The sequence below is a fragment of the Lissotriton vulgaris genome, chromosome 12 (assembly GCF_964263255.1).
Source record: "Lissotriton vulgaris chromosome 12, aLisVul1.2, whole genome shotgun sequence".
NCBI lineage: Eukaryota > Metazoa > Chordata > Amphibia > Caudata > Salamandridae > Lissotriton > Lissotriton vulgaris.
Window position 1 is genome coordinate 549930014 of NC_141700.1, and position 21036 is coordinate 549951049.

The window sequence follows — 21036 nt, forward strand, 5'->3', positions numbered from 1 at the left end:
GAACTATTAGCAATATTTCTAGCACTAAAAGCTTTCCAAATGCAAATAACAAGCAAAGCAGTCCTGATCAGAACAGACAACATGACTGCAATGTATTATATTCAAAAACAGGGGGGGACACACTCTCTCCAACTGTCCAGACTAGCACAGGACATATGGAGATGGGCCATTCCTCAAAAGATCTACCTGTTAGCGGAACACCTACCAGGAGTTCAAAATCAGATAGCAGACATCCTAAGCAGACAGTCAGAACAAGTACACGAATGGGAGCTGCACGACCAAATACTGCAGCCATTCTTCCAAAAATGGGGGCAACCAGAGATAGATCTGTTTGCCAATCATCAGAACGCAAAATGCAAAAACTTCGCATCCAGGTACCCACACCACCGGTCCCAGGGCAATGCACTGTGGATAAATTGGTCCAACAAATTTGCTTACGCATTCCCTCCTCTACCACTAATTCCGTTACTGGTTCGGAAACTGCAGCAACACTCAATGACAATGATACTAGTGGCACCCACGTGGGCAAGACAGCCATGGTTCACCACGCTGCTACAACTCTCACAAGTACCACATCAAAAGCTAAGATTATTACCCATGCATCTTACACAGAACCATGGAGAAATAATGCACCCAGATCCCAAACAACTGAACCTAGCGATCTGGCTCCTGAAGTCATAGAGTTTGGGTATTTAGATTTACCACCAGAATGCATGGAAATCATTAAACAAGCAAGACGTCCTACCACCAGAGCATGCTATGCAGCAAAATGGAAGAGGTTTGCTATACACTGTAACAGTAAGCACATCAACCCTCTGGACGCATCCACTAAACAAATCATTTGCTATTTACTACACTTACAGCAATGTAACCTAGCATATACCTCTATCAGAGTTCATCTCGCAGCCATAGCGGCGTACCTACAAAACAGACAACATCTTTCACTGTTTAAAGTACCAGCAATTAAAGCTTTCATGGAAGGACTCAAAAGAGTCATTCCACCAAGAAGACCACCTTCCCCAGTCTGGAAACTCAACATAGTGCTTACCAGACTAATGGGGCCACCCTTTGAACCTATGCATAGGTGTGAAATACAATTCCTCACATGGAAGGTGGCCTTCCTCATAGCTATCACGTCACTTAGAAGAGTAAGTGAACTGCAGGCTTTTACGATTCAAGAACCATTTATGCAGCTACACCAAAATAAAGTGGTTCTTAGAACAAACCCAAAATTCTTACCGAAGGTTATTTCAGCATTCCACATCAATCAGTCAGTGGAATTACCGGCTTTCTTTCCAAAACCACAAACAGTAGCAGAAAGAGCCCTACATACATTGGATGTTAGAAGGGCCATATTGTACTATATAGAAAGAACACAAACTTTCAGAAAGACAAAACAGCTATTTGTTGCGTTTTCTCCTACACATAAAGGCAATCCCATCTCCAAAGCGGGCATTGCCAGATGGATTGTAAAATGCATTCAAATATGCTACTTAAAGGCAAAGAGAACATTAACTGTTCCTCCTAGAGCTCACTCTACACGTAAACTAGGAGCATCTATGGCATTTTTGGGAAACATTCCACTAGATGACATATGCAAAGCAGCTACCTGGGTTACACCGCACACCTTCACAAAACACTATTGTGTAGATGTGCACACAACACAACAAGCTAGAGTGGGACAAGCAGTATTAAAAACATTGTTTCAGACAGTTGCATCAGACACGGGCGACCACCGCTAGGGAGAGAACTGCTGTATAGTCTATTCATAATGTACCATCTGCAGCCCATATGCCTCGAACGGAATATGCTACTTACCAGTATGCATCTGTTCTTGGCATAGAGGGCTGCAGAGTGGTACATGCCCTCCCAGCCTCCCCGGAAACCTGTGTCTGTTCCAACATTATCTTATTTAGATACACTTACATGGGCACTCTTATCTGTATTCTACTATACTACTCCATCTAACCCTACTATGGCAAAACAATCTAAGGATGGAGCCGATGCCCATGCGCACTACCAACCAAGGGAGGAGTCACCAAGATACAAAAGACTCTCCAAGAGAAAAACAAAGTGCAATCATCCGAGCCCAACACCAGATGGCGATCTATTCATAATGTACCACTCTGCAGCCCTCTATGCCAAGAACAGATGCATACTGGTAAGTAGCATATTCCTTTTACACTGTGTTTTTCTTTAATTAGGTACAATGTCACTTGTGAATTCACAGCATTAGGCACTCTTTTGTTGTTATAAATTGTGATTTAGGGGTTGAAGAGTAGCCTGATATACCCTTCCTCTCTTGTTGTTTATACATATTAGGCAGCGTGCAGCTGCAAGAGTAATTACGTTTTCTATACCGGTGCATCCCATCCAGATAACATGGAGGATTTAGGTCTTTCATATAGTAGAGAAGAAGTCGATGCTCTCCTAGGAGATGCAACTCTGTTTGTTGACCCCTCAATATCTCAGACGATCTCCCAGACCACGGAGTGGGATAAATTGGGAGAACTGAAAAGAAGCCGAATTAGAGCAATCCTACACGGTACGATGCTTAAACAGTACTTATTAAAGAATACAGCCCCTAAGGGACTGTTGGTAACAAACGCTCCAAGAATCTTCCTCAAGGATGCAGTGTTTAGAAAAGAATGGGCTCCAATAGCCTGGCACTGCACCCGTGATTGGGCCATCCTCATAATAAAGACTGCTTTACGACTTTCTGAGGGCATCCAATTAGAGATACAAACCACAGAAGCCCACTTTAAGGCAACCCTCACGGGCTATATAAAAAAAGATTGGACGACCTGAACAAAGATTTGAATGATTATAAGGAGAATTTGGCCCAGTCTAAGGGCCAGAAGTTTCAGAAAGACCTAAAAAAAAATGGGCATACGAGAAAGTGTACCCTTATTCAACACCTGAGTATACTCCTCCGACCAAATCAGGCTATAATTCTGATACTTCTGACGATTCTCAGTCCAGTGGCTCTATCACTGGTAGTTCAGGCAAAAAGGACGAGGCAGGGGGCGGGGTGTTTATAATCCTAACTGGCAGGCATACCAACAGAATGGACTACGTTTTCAGAATCCCTAACCTTCACAACCCCCTTTTCCACCCATGATGGGTTGGAATCAACCTTTTGGCCCTATGAACCCACCCTTTTTCCAGCCCCCAATGTTCCAACCTCCTTTTTTAGGGAGTGGCCAGGGCACAAGGGGCAAGCGAAAAGGGCCCAATCAGGTCCATTGGGATCAGAACAACGCGGTTGGCGACAACACAAGGAGCAAGACCGTGGAGCAGAGGGCGGGTCCGAGCAACCAGAGAGTTTAATTACAAACTTGACCAGTGTCATTCTAACTGAGGATGAGAGCAGAATCTTGGAAAAGGGTCTTGGGTTTTTCCCTACCCCAGGCTTTGACATATTCAAACTACGCTGTGAACTCACAGATTTTTTTCGCAAATTAAGATTAAAAAGTTTTTTGGAGAAACAAGTGACGGAATCTACACAGAGAATATCGGGTGATACAAACTTTAGACTCAAGTCTACCTTCACCCCCCCTCCACACAGTGTTCCACCTGAAATACTGGCCTTTGAACAGGCCATGGTCAAAGAAATTGAATCAATTGAGACACCCAAGCCGTATAAAAACCTAACATCTGGTGAATTCAAAGCGATACAGACACTACAGAATAATTCTGATATTGTTATAAAGAGTGCAGACAAAGGGGGTGGCATTGTCATCCAATACAAAAGTGCCTATGATCAAGAATGCAGACGTTTGTTGAGCAACGAGACCAACTATGTTCTGCTGAGAGAGGATCCTTTGGAGAGTCTTAAGTCAGAGATAACTGAACTTGTAATGGCAGCGGAACAAGAAGGTTTTGTGACCAAACAGGAGGCTGATTTCTTGACAGTCTCAGAAGGTAAAATTCCTTATTTTTATACCCTCCCTAAAACACACTAGGAAATCCTACCACCACCAGGGAAACCCATTGTTACGGGTTTGGGTTCTTTGCTTGAACCTTTGTCCAAGTATTGTGACTTCTTCCTAAGACCGATAGTTGAGGCAACTAGCACCTATATAAAGGATACTAAAAGCTTACTCGCTCTGCTGGAAACAGTGGTTTTACCGGAGGGTCAATGTTTCTTGGCAACATTAGACATTGAGAGCCTTTACACTTGCATTCCGCAAGATGCGACTATTGAAGTAATTTCCCACACCCTAGAGACCAGTCCGTGGGATCACAAGACATCTAAATCCTTTGTGGTGGACTGTGCCACCTTATCCATTAAAAGGAACTTTTTCCAGTATGAGGATCAGCTATATCTACAAGCCACCGGTACTTCAATGGGCAGCACATTTGCCCCCAGTGTGGCCGGGTTGTATGTGTTTAATTTTGAATCGATGCACATCTTACCATCTGATAACCCGTTCTTTGCCAATATCATTCTATGGCAAAGATATATAGACAATGTGCTGCTGGTCTGGAAAGGGAGTGAGGAGACACTGGGTTCCTTCTTCACCTGGGTTAATGAGCGTGACCCGAATCTTAAATTCACTCATGAATTTAACGAATCAACAGTAGTGTTTTTGGTTGTTACCATCACACGGGTAGGCAATCAGTTGAAAACCAAGACCTACTACAAACCTACTAGCAAAAATAATCTTCTACACTATACCAGCTTCCATCCCCAACCACTTAGGGAGAACCTGCCTTTTGGGCAGTACCTTCGCATTCGGAGGAACTGTAGTGATGTAAAAGATTATAAAGGGCAATCTAAAAACTTGACTGCAAAAATGCACAAACTTGGCTATCCTGAACATCTTCTTACAAGAAGTTACAAAAGGGCTCGCAATCAGAATCGCGATTCCCTTTTAGAAGAGATCTCGAGGAATGAGGACAGCGAAGTACCATTGACATGTGTCACTACATATAATACAGCATCAAAGGTAGTGAGTCGCAGTATCAATAAACATTGGAGGATCCTTACATCCAATAATTGCAATTGGGAGAAACCTCTGTTCTCGTACAAGAGAGCGAGAAGTCTCAAGGATGCTTTGGTCCACACCCGCCCCCGAAGGATGCAGGAATCTCCTAGAAGCGTCCTTAATGCTTGGGGTTTACCACCTGTGGTGGGTCACTACCCTTGTGGTAGTTGCAGTGTGTGTCCCTTCACTACAAGTTCAAAAACTTTGGAATTGGAACCAAATAAGATCTGGGAACAGAGGAGCCATACGAACTGCAACACAAGCAACGTTGTTTACTTGATAACCTGCCCCTGTGGGTTGAAATATGTGGAGATGACGAAAAGGATGGTCAAACTCCGTATATGTGAACATAGGAGTAGTATAAGGTGTGGCAAAAACAACACTAAAATGACCACACATGTTTTAGAGCATAGACACTCCCCCACTGAGATCCACTGGACAGTGATCGAACATCTTCAACATGGCAATGAGCACAAACTATTTGAGCAAGAACAGAGATGGGTACATCGCTTATCGTCTCACCAGGTGGGACTGAATGATGACATTCCCTGAAGAAGTGTTTTGAGATAATACCTACTTTTCCCACCCTGTGCAATTTCTTGGTCTTCACTTTTAAGTTCTGCGCGTGATTACCAACATCATTCACACCATGAGTATTTGACCTTGACTTTGAAAATAACTGGGTTTGTTACATTTTCTTGCTGGGCTCGTAATTTGCAGTTTCTAAATCTTATTGCAATCTCTAAATTGTATTGCAATTTCGAAATTTTGTTTCAAGTTTTTTACCTTGCATCGTTATGAAAAACCGTGTTCCAGGTCTTACGATTATTTAGATGAGAATATGCTTTTTCAGGAGCGAGGTTGGCGGTTTAGTCTTCCCGTAATCATTACCGGAAGTGTACCCATACCACATATGGTTTCACTTTGCAAATGCTTTTTCTATTAGCGAAGGCATGAAAAGATGTTTTGTACAGATCGGACGATCTGGCAAGTCCGAGTGTAAAGATTTTAAATAAACAAAATAAATAGGATGTATAATCACTATTCCGCGGTTAAGGGAGTTCTTCCGATCACGTGAGTTGTGACGTGGTCACGTACCAACAATGTAGTTTCAAATACGGGAATGGCGTGAGTGCAAGTAAGATCCGGACGTCAGTGGAACGGAGATTTAGGTTCCAGGCGGCGAGTCGTCTTGTAACAAGTAAGCGAATGGTTTTCTACCGCGTGTAGAAGTTATGGCTGTGATAAATATTTAGCAGCATGGTTGGGCTGATTTGTGGCAACCCGTTCTGTTTGGTTTGTTTGGCAGATAAAACAGGACGTGAATATTTTGCTACACTGAAAGTCCATGTGGCACGCTTACTTTTAGAACCGAGTAAGTGTATTTTGACTGACTTTGAATTCTCCTATGATTTATCTGGTTTTTCGTTTTTATAATCCTTAAGAAGGGGTTATTCGGAACAGAATTTTATGGGTTAGGCATCCGATGTTTTTAAACGTGAGAATTGACTCCAATTAATTCCATGCCTCTAAAAAAAGATTGGCTGTTAGAAAGCTAAGTTGTAGCTCATATACTATTCGATCATAAGACCTAGTAAGTGTCCAGACAACCCTGTATTTATAAAGGTGTTTAAATGGCAGGTCGTTTAAAGACTGGTGCAGATACACATAATATTGATGTGTTTTTTTCAAATTATTTCACAGATTGTATCCAGGCAAATTGCAGGAATACTGGCTGCGGGTAAAACCGTGAGTTAACCAAGGACAGAATTATATCTTGGTCTTTTCTCATCTGTCCTAGCGGAGTGGGCACGCCTTAGCGAGCGTGGACCCCCGGAGGACGGTCTTTTGATTGTTATTTTGGTCCTGAAGAAAGTTGAGCTGAATAAGCAGTAAACAGCAGAAACATGTTGACCACGCACACCGGGTCACTGGGGTTCTAATATAAACCACCAAGTGATCTCACTGTTTTTAATGTGAACAACTGGCCCTTTAATAAAATTGTTTGGGTCCAGCTGTGATCTTTTACAAACCACTTTTTCACCACTGATCACATGCATCACTTCACACTTTTGAAATACCTGCTCCGCTGCAATCGCAGGCGTCGAAGCACACAGGGGGGATACTCGGTCCCTCCTGTGGGAACCCCATGATGAAGCATGTCACCACTAGGGTGAGTGAGGGTTCTTTTAGAAAATAGTGTTTTTCTTTCCTTTGTTTCTCCCAGTTCTTTGACCGCACGCGTAAACTTAGTTTTTACACTGTGTTTTTCTTTAATTAGGTACAATGTCACTTGTGAATTCACAGCATTAGGTGCTTTTTTGTTGTTATAAATTAAAAAATAAACATTAATAGTGCCACAATTCACAATACTCATGTCACATGACGGTAAAGTCCCATTCGAAGATAAATGCAACTCAACAGATAACAGTTGGTAAGGTAGATATCAAAGCCAAGATAGTTCTTGAATAGTGTCGAGGACCATAGTAAGGACATAGTGTGGCTCCGAGAGATATTCAACATTTCGCAGCGTACCGTCACATGACGGTGAGGCCACATCAGTATAGAAAAAAAACGTACGTTAGTTGAAGTTGGTGAGATAGAAATCAGAGCCAGGGCAGCATCACCAACATTCTTAACACCCGTGAATCAAAATGGATGTTTTATTTTGATTCCATCCAAAATGGCCTGAATGAAAATGACAGCTCCTTTACACAACTGGCCACGCTCAATTGAGTGGGGCACCATTGTCAATACCTTTTACTGCTGACCTACTCTGGCTCTGATTTCTATCTCTATTCACACCTGATTGTAAGCATCTTGCCGTTACATCTTTTCACTCTGCATTTTTTCCGATATTCACCTGTTTTGCTTCAGCTGTCATCATCTTTTCTTGATTTCATTTTTTCTATCACCTCATTTACCTATCGCCTTGATTCTCTTTTTCACTTCTCGTACCTCCTTTCCTCTCTCTTTTTTATCCTATTTGTTTTTTTGTGACACCGTCTGTTGTTCATGGGTTATTTTACTCAACATCTTTATTGTTCTATATTGCATAAGATTTTCATTTATAATTGTGTACACTTTGTATTTAATCACTGATGCTTTTCGTCGTATTCATTGCCCACTGTTTTTTTTTTAAGTCGCTTTATTGTTTCACGAGTCTCACTCGCATTTAGACTCCCGGATCACCGTTTTAGTCCACTTTCTATTCTTACACGGCTGTGATATCACGCGCAGGCGCTAAGCTTCTTTGCACTTCCGCATTCTCCGGACGGCGTTTCACCGTGTGTGGAACCTTGAATCTACGTGTCTCACTGCGTTACACGTTTGGGTAAGCGAATTATCTTTTACTGGCAAAATTCGTTTTTAAAATCCGAGACAACAGGCTACTAATGTGCACTTCTATCGCTGTCATTCACTATACCTCGTTTTTCGTTGAAATGCCACAATCAATGATCTTTCTTCGCATATCGCATGACACATTTATCATATACTTGGGGCTTTTTTACATTTAGTTTACTCATGTCAGCATTCCCATGTTACAGTCCGTGTATAATCCCGACGGCACTTTTTAATTTCAGTAATTCTTGGATGCACTTACAATCACTAACGGTTTCCTTGCACCAATTTTAGATCGGTACCTCTAACCTCACGTCCGCCATCCGCCATCACCCTATTTAATCACTATGACTTTTTCTTTATTTTACTTTGATTGAACATCACTCGGGTCCTGATTATTAACTTCGGACTCTCCTACTTTTTCATAGAACACATTTGACCCCCTAAAGAAGAACTTTTCAGCTCGAAATGCATCGGGGATACTGACTTATGTTGTTCAACATTTACAATCACGACGTATTGAACTCTTTGTGACTCTCGAGTTATTACGCAATGTTTAATTCAAGTCATCTTTATCAAAAGGATTACTCTTGATTCAGTAAGATGAATCATACGTACTAAACTACAAAGTGAATAAAACTTTGAACATTTGAATACCTTTGTGCAAACTTTCTATTTTTCAAGCACATAGGAGTGCTCAGGTTACCCACCTTGCGCCTGTAAGGTCCTTCCTGCAACGTTAATTACCTCCTTTGTGGCCACAGAGGAGGGAGCCTCTTTTGCAGTGGTGGTGCGTAGGGCTGTGGAAGTCTTGGGCTTTCAGTTTCCCGCTGTGGCAGTAAAGAGGATTGTCTTGAAGGCGGTTGTTCAACCAGGGATTACCTCTTCTTAATCCCTGCTCCGCTTCAATGAAGACCTTATAGACATCCTACTCTGGCCTGGTCCAAGCCTGGCACAGTGGGTTCCTGTGCACAGGACGATTGCCTTGTGCCCTTGCCTCGCTCTTGGGGACCCCAGTTTCCTTCCCCAGCACCCCACCTCGGAGAGCATGTGGTCCAGGCTCCACATCCAGAATTAACCCTGGCGCATTCTCCACCAGATAGGGCATCCAAGAGCCTGGATACCTTTGGTAAGAGAATGTTCTCTTCTGCCAGCCTTGCACTGTGGTAGGTGAACACTGCGTGCCTATTTTGCTGTTGCATCCATTTGATATGGAACTCTGTTGTGCAAATGCTGCCTGTGGTCTAGAAGGAGAGGAGACCCAAGCCATACTCACCCAGGCTATTGCTGATGGGAGAGATACAGCGAAGTTCACCATAAGGTGTGGGCTTGACATGACCGGCTCGCTGGACAGAGCAATTTCGTCATCAGTTGCCTTGCAGCGCCACACCTGACTGAGAAAGACTGGCTTTTCAAGGGATATCCAGCCTTTCCTCATAGACACGTGCACTTTGAAGGCTTTCGCTTTTTTGACGAGAAAGTGGACTCCATGCAGGAGCTCTTTAAGGACATCAGAGCTATGGTCAATGTGTTAAGCTCATCTGTGCCCCCTCGCTTAACCCAGTCTGCTTTCTTCCCATTTTGTGTCCACAGAAGGGGCTTCCAACCACGCTCATTCCCTCCCAATCACTAGCGCCAACAGTACATAACCCCCTGGCAGCCACTTCTTCAAACACTCTTTGGTTTGCTCTCCAACTATCATGAGCACCTGTTGGGAGGCAGGATAGGCTATCACCTGCCCCACCGATGTCGTCATTTCTCTTCTGTCCTTCCTCCCATCATTTTTGTAAAGCGCTCTGATATCCTTCGGGATCTTTATAAATACAAATAAATATTAAAAATACAGTGAGTGGCATCAGACTGCTGGGTCCTACAGATCGCCCAAAGGGGCTAATCCTTCCCGTTTGCGAATACCCTGCCACCCATGCCTGCCACCCACTTACGATCCGGTGATGGAGGACCATTTGTCTTTGCTCCTTCAAGAAGTGTAGGCTGTCTTGGCCAAGGGAGCCGTAAGGAGGGTGCATGCATCAAATGTAGGTTGTGATGCTTATTCCCACTACTTTCTGGTGCCAAAGAAAGACTGAGAACTTAAACCTATCCTAGAGCTTCACCTTCTCATCTCTTCCTGAAAAAGGAGAATTTCTAAATGCACATTCTTGCCCGCCCTGAACCTGGGAGACTGGATAGTAGCATTGGACTTGCAGGATGCATATTTCGGCTTCCCCATCCTGCCTGTCCACAGATGTTACCTGCGGTTCACAGTGGGCTAAGAACACTTTCATTTTGCCGTTCTCCTTTTAGGCCTTACCAGCACCCCACTGGTGTTTACAAAAGTAATGGTGGTTGCAGTTCATCTGGAAATCGGGGTTACAATCTTCCTCTACCTTGGCGATTGGCTGTTAAAGGCAGTGCAGGAAGCTGGATCTCTATATAGTGGACCAAAACAAGGTACACTGTATAGAGGGTCCAGGCAACCCTTATTGGTGTAGAGAGGCAAAAGTTATAAGCAAAAGTTATAACACTAAATGCTCGTTTTTGTGGTAGTGTGGACAAGCAGTTTAGGCTTATCAGAGGGTAGTGCTAAACATTTGATGTAATGAGAGCGGAAATAAATGAGACCCACTCGGCAATAAATCCGAGACCAACTTAGAAAAAAGTTTCCTTGGGTCAGCCCCAGACTCCTCTTCCTTCCCCACACAGAACCGACAGTGGTCATCAATCCGTTAATATGGTTGGTGCGGTCATCCTGCAGAGGTGGAAAGCAGAAGCCATTTGTCACAGGTGGAATCCCAGCTCCATATCAACCTTCTGGAGCTGATGGCCATGCACTTGGCGCTGAAAGCCTTCCTACCATCCATCAAGGGGAGGCAGGTACAGGTGCTCACGGACAACACCAGTGCCATATGGTACAGCAACAAACAGGGTGGGGTGGGGCCAAGAACCCTGTGTCAGTAGCCCTTGCACCTCTGGAAATGGCTGGACCACCAAAAGATCTTCCTGGTAGTAAATCATCTGGCAGGCTCTTTGAATTCCAGGGCGGACAAATTCAGCTGTCGGTGCCTGGTGCATCACAAATTGCGGCTACATCCGGAGGTGTTGCAAGGCCTCTTCCGTGAATAAGGAGACCCGTGGCTCCATCTGTTCATCACCACAGAGAATGCGCAATGTACGCTCTTCTGCACGTTGGAATTTCCAAGAAGTCTCTCGTTCAGGAATGCTTTCTGCCTTGTGTGGAAGTCTGGACTCCTGTATGCCTTCCCGCCTATACCACTTCTGCCCCAGGTTCTCCGGAAGATCAGAACAGATGGGCCCAAGTTATTAGTGGCTCCGGACTGAGCACAGAGAGTATAGAATCCAGAACTCCTGGGCTTGAGTACCTGTCTTATGTTTGTGCTGTCTCTTGCCGCAAGGCTTTGCAGGGGTCACAGGTAAAGGTTATCTTTCAACCTCTCTGCCTTCTTATGGTTGCCTGATCAGCTATCTTTATTTACATCATTTGTTCTGATGCATTTTTTGAAAGGGCTGCAACATGTTTTCTCCCTTCTCCATTTGTGATATCCCAATGGGATGTCAATCTTGCGTATCTGATGTGTATTCCATTTGAGCTGCTCCACAGTTGCCCTTTATAGCTTCTTACCATCAAAATTGTGTTCCTAGTCACCATTATTTCTGCACTGTGTGTGAAGGAGCTTCAGGTTTTGTGTGTTCATCCTCCTTACACAACCACCTTCCCCGACAAGCTGATTCTACATACTAGAGCATCCTTTCTCCTAAAAGTTACAATGCTGTTCCATGTCGGCCAAAACTACACCCTGCCGTGCTCTCTGCTCAAACTTACCCCTCTACGGAGGAGGAGAGGCTCCATTGCTTGAGAGAGTGCCTAGCTTCTACATTGATCGCACCAAAGACTACCGGGTGGGCGATCAGCTATTTGTGGGTTTGCCAGAGTGAAAAAAGACAAGGCTGTGCAGATGCATACCATCTCAGGCTGGATCATGCTCTGCATTAAAATCTGTTGCACACTGCTGAAGAATCAGCCTCTGAAGGACTGTATGCCCACTCCACCACGGTGAAAGCTGCTGTTACTACTATGTTAGCATTTGGCGTCCCTGTCCTCAACATCTGCCAGGCGGTTGCTTGGGCTTTCCTCCATATGTTCATCAAGTACTATTGACTGGACAGCCAAGTTTGCCAAGAAAGACACTTTTCCTGCTCGATCATGCTGGTCTTTCTGGGTTCGAGTCCATCCACAGCCCACCTCCCTTGAGTACTGCTTTAGTGTATATTCAAAAGGTGAGGAGGCTGCGACTAGAAGTCTCAATCAGAACAACAAATTACTTACCTCTGTAACACTCTTTCTGGTAGAGACTCAATCTAACTGCAAATTCTTGTCGACCTTCCTGTTCTCCCTGTTCTGTTGTTGAACTCTATTTTATAATAAGATCCCACACCTAGGAATATGCACACTGATATACCTATCTGCTTTTGGGGCTCCACTTCTAGAGGCACAGACATTCTCGAATACAGCTGACATCCGCGTATGGGAGTGGCACCTTTATAGGCCCAGCAAGTCATTTCCGTGATAGTTCAGCATCCATGAGGAGCCACCTTCCAGCATGCACAGGTACTACAAAGAGGTTTCCGGATCCATTCTGACTTCTGGGAAATATTCAAATGTTGAAGAATCTACAGCTAGATAGACTCTATACCAGAAAGAGAGTTGCTGAGGGTAAGTAACTTGTTCACCGGGTAGCACCATCAAATGTGATGTTGAGATGTATTGTTGTAAATAAACTTTTATACGGCTTTCTCTTTACAGTCCTGAAGACCCTTTTGTGTTTTTTGCTGTGAATCATGTGTTGGCTGTACCTTGTGATCTATAGCATCTGGATTCAATGAATGTTTAAACTGGTTTAAGAGGTGTTTTTAAGTGAAGTGTTTTTTAATCATTTCACATGGTATCAAGATCAAAGTGACTTTGTAAACTTAAAGACTATTCTCTTTTGAATTGATAGTGATATACTTTTCTTCCCACAAAACACATAATAGGTTATAAAAAATTGTTTTGTCTTTTATTTACTCACAAAACACATTTTTTCAGTGGTGTTGACTAGTCATGCAACACACTACTGAAGAGCTGACAGTTAACTGACTCTTGTGGTCATTGTGTTTGCGAGTTTGGATTTTGCATGTATCTTTCCAAATCTGACTGCCTTATGTTCTGTTTTGCCGTAGAAATGAATTTGGAATGTCCTGTGTGTAAAGAAGATTATAAAGTAGCCGAGCGGGTGCTACAGTTACCCTGCAATCACTTTTTTCACAGTGATTGTATTGTGCCGTGGTTGGAACTGGTAAGGAATTGTGTTTAAAGAATACTAGAGTGCATGTGGCTGATTATTTCAGCATCACTATCATTTTTTACTTATTTTAATTTTATTTACAAATAATACTGACTAACTGCTGATGTAAGTACACAAATTAAGGGAAGATCCATCCTTTTAGTTCTAAAAGGCCAAGGCACCTCCGGCAGATCACCAGATTGCTGTTCAATATTTGTATTTGGTTCAGTTCACAAAGGTTTTTTCGATGGGTAGAACTGAGTTAGTCCTGGAAATGCAGATATAAATCAGGCATAAATTTATAGTATATCACACTGCTGCACCTCATGCTACTGAGGATTTAATGCATCACTGTCCCATTACACAGATGCAAATTTATTAACATTACTATACCACTGCATAAATACAGTTGAATGAAATAAGTAGTATACTGATTGTAAGAATGGTAAGCGGGATATCGATGTTTAGGGCTACCTTTATGATTTAGTTAAATGATAGTGTGAGTTTTAGAGTAGTGTTTAGATTTGGGTTTTAGTTAGTGTAGAATTTAGGTTTAACATGAGACCTAGATTACAGACCGTATTATGTTTGGAGTTAAGATATGGTTAGCCATTAGATTGTTTTATTTCGCATTAGGCAGTGCTTTATTTGTGTCATTGTTCAGTCTCAGAGCTCTCTCTCGAGTCCTTGGACTTATTTGAATCTGGCTTGAATACAGGCTGCATTTGCACACCTTAGAACATGGGTACTCACAAACTTTCTCTCTGGGGCCAATTTACAGTGTGGTTTGTGGCCAAGGGCTGCACCGGTGGGGGCAGGGCTAAAGCAAAAAAAAAACCTTTGGCCATGAGGTTGAACACAGGTCCCTGCAGCAGACGCCTTCATCCACTGAGCCAGACATCTCTCTCTCTCTCTCTCTCTCTCTCTCTCTCTCTCTCTCTCTCTCTCTCTCTCTCTCTCTCTCTCTCTCTCAATCTCGCCCTCTCACTCTGTCTCCCTCCCTCTCTCTATCATGCTCTCGCCCTCTGTCTCACTCCCTCTCTGTCTCCCTCCCTCTCTGTCTCCCTCCCTCTCTGTCTCCCTCCCTCCCTCTCTGTCTCCCTCCCTCTGTCTCCCTCCCTGTCTCCCTCCCTCTCTGTCTCCCTCCCTCTCTGTCTCCCTCCCTCTCTCTATCATGCTCTCGCCCTCTGTCTCACTCCCTCTGTCTCCCTCCCTCTGTCTCCCTCCCTCTGTCTCCCTCCCTCTGTCTCCCTCCCTCTGTCTCCCTCCCTCTGTCTCCCTCCCTCTGTCTCCCTCCCTCTGTCTCCCTCCCTCTGTCTCCCTCCCTCTGTCTCCCTCCCTCTGTCTCCCTCCCTCTGTCTCCCTCCCTCTCTGTCTCCCTCCCCCTCTGTTTCCGTCCCTCTGTTTCCGTCCCTCTGTTTCCGTCCCTCTGTCTCCCTCTCTCTGTCTCCCTCTCTCTGTCTCCCTCTCTCTGTCTCTCCCTCTCTCTGTCTCTCCCTCTCTCTGTCTCTCCCTCTCTGTCTCTCCCTCTCTGTCTCTCCCTCTCTGTCTCCCCCTCTCTGTCTCCCCCTCTCTGTCTCCCCCTCTCTGTCTCCCCCTCTCTGTCTCCCCCTCTCTGTCTCCCCCTCTCTGTCTCCCCCTCTCTGTCTCCCCCTCTCTGTCTCCCCCTCTCTGTCTCCCCCTCTCTGTCTCCCCCTCTAAGTCTCCCCCTCTAAGTCTCCCCCTCTGTCTCCCCCTCTGTCTCCCCCTCTGTCTCCCCCTCTGTCTCCCCCTCTGTCTCCCTCTCTCTGTCTCCCTCTCTGTCTCCCTCTCTCTGTCTCTCCCTCTCTCTGTCTCTCCCTCTCTCTGTCTCTCCCTCTCTCTGTCTCTCCCTCTCTCTGTCTCTCCCTCTCTCTGTCTCTCCCTCTCTCTGTCTCTCCCTCTCTGTCTCTCCCTCTCTCTGTCTCTCCCTCTCTCTGTCTCTCCCTCTCTCTGTCTCTCCCTCTCTCTGTCTCTCCCTCTCTCTGTCTCCCTCTCTGTCTCCCTCTCTGTCTCCCTCTCTGTCTCCCTCTCTGTCTCCCCCTCTAAGTCTCCCCCTCTAAGTCTCCCCCTCTCTGTCTCCCCCTCTCTGTCTCCCCCTCTCTGTCTCCCCCTCTCTGTCTCCCCCTCTCTGTCTCCCCCTCTCTGTCTCCCCCTCTCTGTCTCCCCCTCTCTGTCTCCCCCTCTCTGTCTCCCCCTCTCTCTGTCTCCCCCTCTCTCTGTCTCCCCCTCTCTCTGTCTCCCCCTCTCTCTGTCTCTCCCTCTCTCTGTCTCTCCCTCTCTCTGTCTCTCCCTCTCTCTGTCTCTCCCTCTCTCTGTCTCTCCCTCTCTCTGTCTCTCCCTCTCTCTGTCTCTCCCTCTCTCTGTCTCTCCCTCTCTCTGTCTCTCCCTCTCTCTGTCTCCCCCTCTGTCTCCCCCTCTCTCCCTCCCTCCTTCTGTCCCGCTCTCACTCCTTCCCCCTCCCTCCGTCTCCCTTCCTCTCTGCCTCCCTCTCTCTTTTTTCCTCTCTCTCTCTCGCTCTCTTTCTCGCTCTGTCTGTCTCTCTCTCTCTCTCTTTCGCTACCTCCCCGTCACCCTTCCTCTCCCTCCCTGTCTCCCTTCCTCTCCCTCCCTCTGTCACCCTGTCTCTCTCTGTCACCCCCTCTTGTCCTCCCCCCTCTTGTCCTCCCCCCTCTTGTCCTCCCCCCTCTTGTCCTCCCCCCTCTGTCTCCCCTCTCTGTCTCTCTTCCACTCCATCCCTCTGTCACCCTCCCTCTCCTTCCCTCTGTCACCCTCCCTTAACTTCCCTCTCTCTCTCTCCCTCCCCCTCGGTCACCCTCCCTATGCCCCCCTGACTGTCTCCCTCTCTATGTCTTTCTCTCTGTCACCCTCTGTCTCCCTCTCTCCTCCTCCTCCCTCCCTCTCCCTCCTTCCCTCTGTCACCTCACCCTGCGTGTGTATCAGCCCGGGCTGAAACAGCTTCCCCTGTGCACAAACACAGCTGCACCCAAGCACTTCACAGGTCCTTAAAAGACCATTTACATGTTAATAAAGCTTTGTCTTCTTAGTGCCCCTGCAGCTCCACTCTGACAATTACCGGAATCGCTCAGCCAACATAGAGCAGAGTCCGCGCTGCTGCAACCGGCAGTGTTTGCTGACACACTTCAAAATAATTTAACAAAAACACAGGTAGGATGTTTGCAAGGTCCGCGGGCCGCCAAGGAAGGCTTGACGGGCCGCGGGCCGTAATATGATTACCCGTGCCTTAGAACATGGCACTGTGCTCTGAGTCTGTCTGAGGTTATCCTCAAGCCTAATGCCGCCCAGGGCCCTTTTTATGCGTCCACAGAAGTTCAGCTGGACGTCAGTTGTAAAGTCTGAGCAGCAGTAAAGCACAGAGATGTGAGTACCCGATGACCGATCTCGTGAGAGTATAGTCTGATGGCTGCATCCCATGCAGGAAGCTGTAGTTCACCTTCGATAAGCTTCTGTCTGACTGCAGAGTCTGCGTGGATCACACTGGTGCAATACTGAGGCTCACTGCCATGAGTGACCGCTCTAGCCCGCGTCCTGCTGCCTGATTGTAAGTGTGGTCTATGCCGGAGATGCTATTTTTTATGTTGTGATATTTAAATTCGTTCTTTTAAATTATTTTTCCATGAAGTCATTGTTCTCTAGGTGCACATTTTAAATGTAGAACTGGGATGAGGTCGATGAATTGTATTGTGTGCCCATTTTAGAGTCTTAATTGCAAGTATTATCATTAGTCTTTGTAGGAAAGTGCCCTTTTTTGACTGGTCACTTCCACTTTTTGCCTGTTACCTGATGCACTTCTGACAGAAGTGCACTGGGTTCCTGCTATCCAGGCCCAGTGCCTGTGCTCTTTCCCTAAAAACTGTACAATTGTTCCCCCAAGTACTCATTCCATTAGCATCCCCTATAAGTCGCTAGTAAATGGTACCTCGAGTACCTGCAGCATGGGTACTAAAGATAAGGTGTCTGCAGCATGTTTTGTGCCACCTTGAGAGACCCCTCACGTAACTTATGTAGACTGCCATTGCAGCCTGCGTGTATTGGTGCAGATAAAAGTGAAAAAACGACATGGCACACATTCCTGTGTACCATGCCTGCTAACACTGCATGCAATATAGATAAGCCACCCCTACAGCAGCCTTTACAGCCCTTTGGCAAGGAGCACTATACTACAGGTATGGACATATCTGCATGAGCTAATATGCCCCTAGGATGTCTAGGTCAATTCTTAAATATCACAAGTGAACAGGGAAGCCATTTTGATGTACCTGTGCTGAACACTGGTAAACACGAGTTCCCAGCTACAATGTATCTCAAACACCTTGTGTTATTGTAACCACACTGATTCCATTGGTGGATTTATTAATACATGCACCTAGAGGGCACCTCACAGGTGCCCCCTGAAAATCTACCAGCCTCTAGTGTGCTGGTTGACTGATACAAACAGGTCTCTGACCCCCCCTGCAGGTGAGAGCCTTCGCTGTCTGAGGGCAGAAACAATGCCTGCTCTGGACGGAGGTGTTGTCACCTCCAAGCAGGATGGCCAAGTAATCAGCCATGTGTAGTATCATACAGGATCAGAATTGATGCATCTATCAATCTGCTAATTCTTCAGACTGTTACAAAATCAGCACATCACAACCAAGACCCAGTGGAACTAATTATGTCAGGACAGGTCTTGTCTGGAGCCTAATATGGGCATTTAGATCAGTGGTTCGCTTAGGTTCCTCTGTAACCTCCCAATTCATGCAAGTTATGGGACATGAGGCACATGGGCAAAGTACATTTCCCGGGATCATGCACCATGGCTTTGGGTGATTGGGAGAGTGAAGGGAGGGGGATTTGTAATCATGCTTCCGGATTTTACTGTCACCACTTTTCTTACATGCTAAAAGTATAGAATGTGTGTAAATGTTATTCTGTATAAACATCAAAAGTGCTTTTTATGTGCTTTACTAGGCGCTTATGGGTGTCTGAATTTCTTGTATTTAGCCCAAATACGAACAGCTAACGATTCTTGCCCATACCACTTTAGAACAGTGGAGCATAAAGGAAGGTGAATATTTTCAAAACCCCTCTCTAGATGTCCTGCCACTGCTTTATCCCAAATCATAGCGTTTGGAAGAAAATGCAGCATACAATACCGTATTTTATTCTGATTTCTTTCTGTTGCAGCATGACACGTGTCCAGTGTGTAGAAAGAGTTTAAACGGAGAAGACTCTACCAGGCAAACACCGAACTCAGATGCTTCTGCCAGCATTGGCTTCAGTCGTGAAAACCAGCTACACGATGGATGGCCCTTCTGAGAGCACTTGCTGAGCAGAGCAATTAGTCCTTCTTACTATTGTTGTAAATTGTGTAAAAAGGTCGCTGGAATAGTGGAAATAACACGTGTCCACGATGGTCCAGATATTCTCGCCACAAGTGCTATCCTTTTCTGAACAGGAAATAAGTAGCATCTGCAGGATGAATTCGACCACCACCAGAATGCAGTTTAGTCCTAAAATCAAAGTCTTGAGTGATTTGCCTATTTTTATACTTGTGAAGACGTTAATCGAATGTGGTCCTTGAATGTGGGGGTCCCACGACCTGCCATCCTGAATGTGTGGTGCCTTCTCAGCGGGATAACCAAGTCTCTGGTCCAAGACTGCTTCTGAAGGTACCAGTTTTGGTTTGAAGGCAAAGAAGCAGTCTTTTCTAAAGGAGGCTGTCCTCGAGCAGTGGCGATGTGGAAATAGACGGAATTTGGGGCTTGTACTCTCTTCGGAAGTTAAATCTTTACTGCTGTTAACCTTTCCCAAAACAATATGTGGTGGAAATCCCAAGTCTCGTCAGTTATCGACTATGTTCTCCTACAGCAGTCCAAGTATACAGTCAGCATGCTTTGTGCCTCTTATCACAGGCTGTTGCCTTCCAATTACCAATGTGATATGTAGATTTCTGTCCTGTTGTGTGGACGTTTGACCTGCAAGGATACTGCGGCTGCATCCAAGTCATGGGACCATAGGCGCAGTTTCCGTCCATTCCTATGTTGTGAACGTAGGAAGCATCGCAAGCTTCATTTTATACAGGTTAATTTTAATAGGTCTGTCTTGGTTGTAGGTGGCCATCCTCCTAGAAAACACTGAGTCCATAATCTGAGTAGAACTGCACCGTGAAAATCACTGAGAACTAAACAAGAGTGGGCATAAGTTTTGCTGAGCCCCGGGAAGTACAGTTCCCGTTTGCATAAGGAGTGTGTGCAAAGAACCAAAGCTCTATCACGTTTGCAGTCATCAATTTGTTCTATTTTAGGCTTTTGTTATTTTGTTGGTACAATGATGTACTTTTCAAATTGATAATGATTTCAGTCACGGGGTGGGAGGGAGTGCTTTGAAATTGAAATATTTATTTACAGAGGAAAAACACTTTTTTGAAAGTTTAGCTTTATTGTGACGGCAAATTATTTTAAGTTTCAATTAAACAAATGTCAAATTTACTGTTTCCTACCTATTTGTGTATTTTAACTCATGTCTTCCTACTTCTGTTTTTTAGTACACATTGTGATTGTTCCTCAGTTTGTACAGATACTGCTCTGATCCTTTCATTCCCATTCCTTGCTTGTTGTAACTGAGAAATGTCAGAATAAGAAACCACTATGAATATAGTACAGCAAATATTTTCGAAGGTCTTGTCAAATACCTTAAAGATGCACATTTTTGGTGTATGTTGCATTGTAGAACTCCACTGGAGAGTGAACTCGAAGCCTTGGACAGTAGACATTGGACTGTTGAGTCATATAGTGTTAGTCAGAACTCCTGAGGCACAGCCGGGAGCACTTCGCATTTACCTGCATTTTAAATATTTTAATCTTTTGTGTGATACTTTGTTACTTAACTCCCCGCTCTGCGCCCACTTTACCTTAAAGAACAGGGCTTCCCCGCGCAGCCGATTGAGCGCTGCTGCGGGCTGCAAATCTGCCGCCATTTCGCCAGACCAGGCGACGCCCACTGTATCTGGACACGCCCCCCGCCGACACTACATAAGAGCGCTGACTGCTAGCGCGATTACATAGTGTTCATCAGAACTCCTGAGGCACAGCCGGGAGCACTTCGCATTTACCTGCATTTTAAATATTTTAATCTTTTGTGTGATACTTTGTTACTTAACTCCCAGCTCTGCGCCCACTTTACCTTAAAGAACAGGGCTTTCCCGCGCAGCCGATTGAGCGCTGCTGCGGGCTGCAAATCTGCCGCCATTTCGCCAGACCAGGCGACGCCCACTGTATCTGGACACGCCCCCTCGCCTCCCCTCCTATATAACATGTGCACCTCCCGGCCGCGCAGCGGGC

At 45.3% G+C, this 21036-nt stretch overlaps 1 protein-coding gene across 1 annotated transcript in view; it reads left to right on the forward strand.

Annotated features, from left to right (window-relative positions):
• The window catches only part of RNF115 (ring finger protein 115), a 219481-nt gene extending 199297 nt beyond the window's left edge, over positions 1-20184 (forward strand). Inside the window, exons 8-9 of the mRNA XM_086945361.1 lie at positions 13572-13687; positions 18881-20184. Coding sequence (XP_086801487.1) covers positions 13572-13687; positions 18881-19012 — 248 coding nt within the window. The 3' untranslated portion in view covers positions 19013-20184. The remainder of the gene's footprint in view (positions 1-13571; positions 13688-18880) is intronic.
• Positions 20185-21036: the final 852 nt, after the last annotated feature.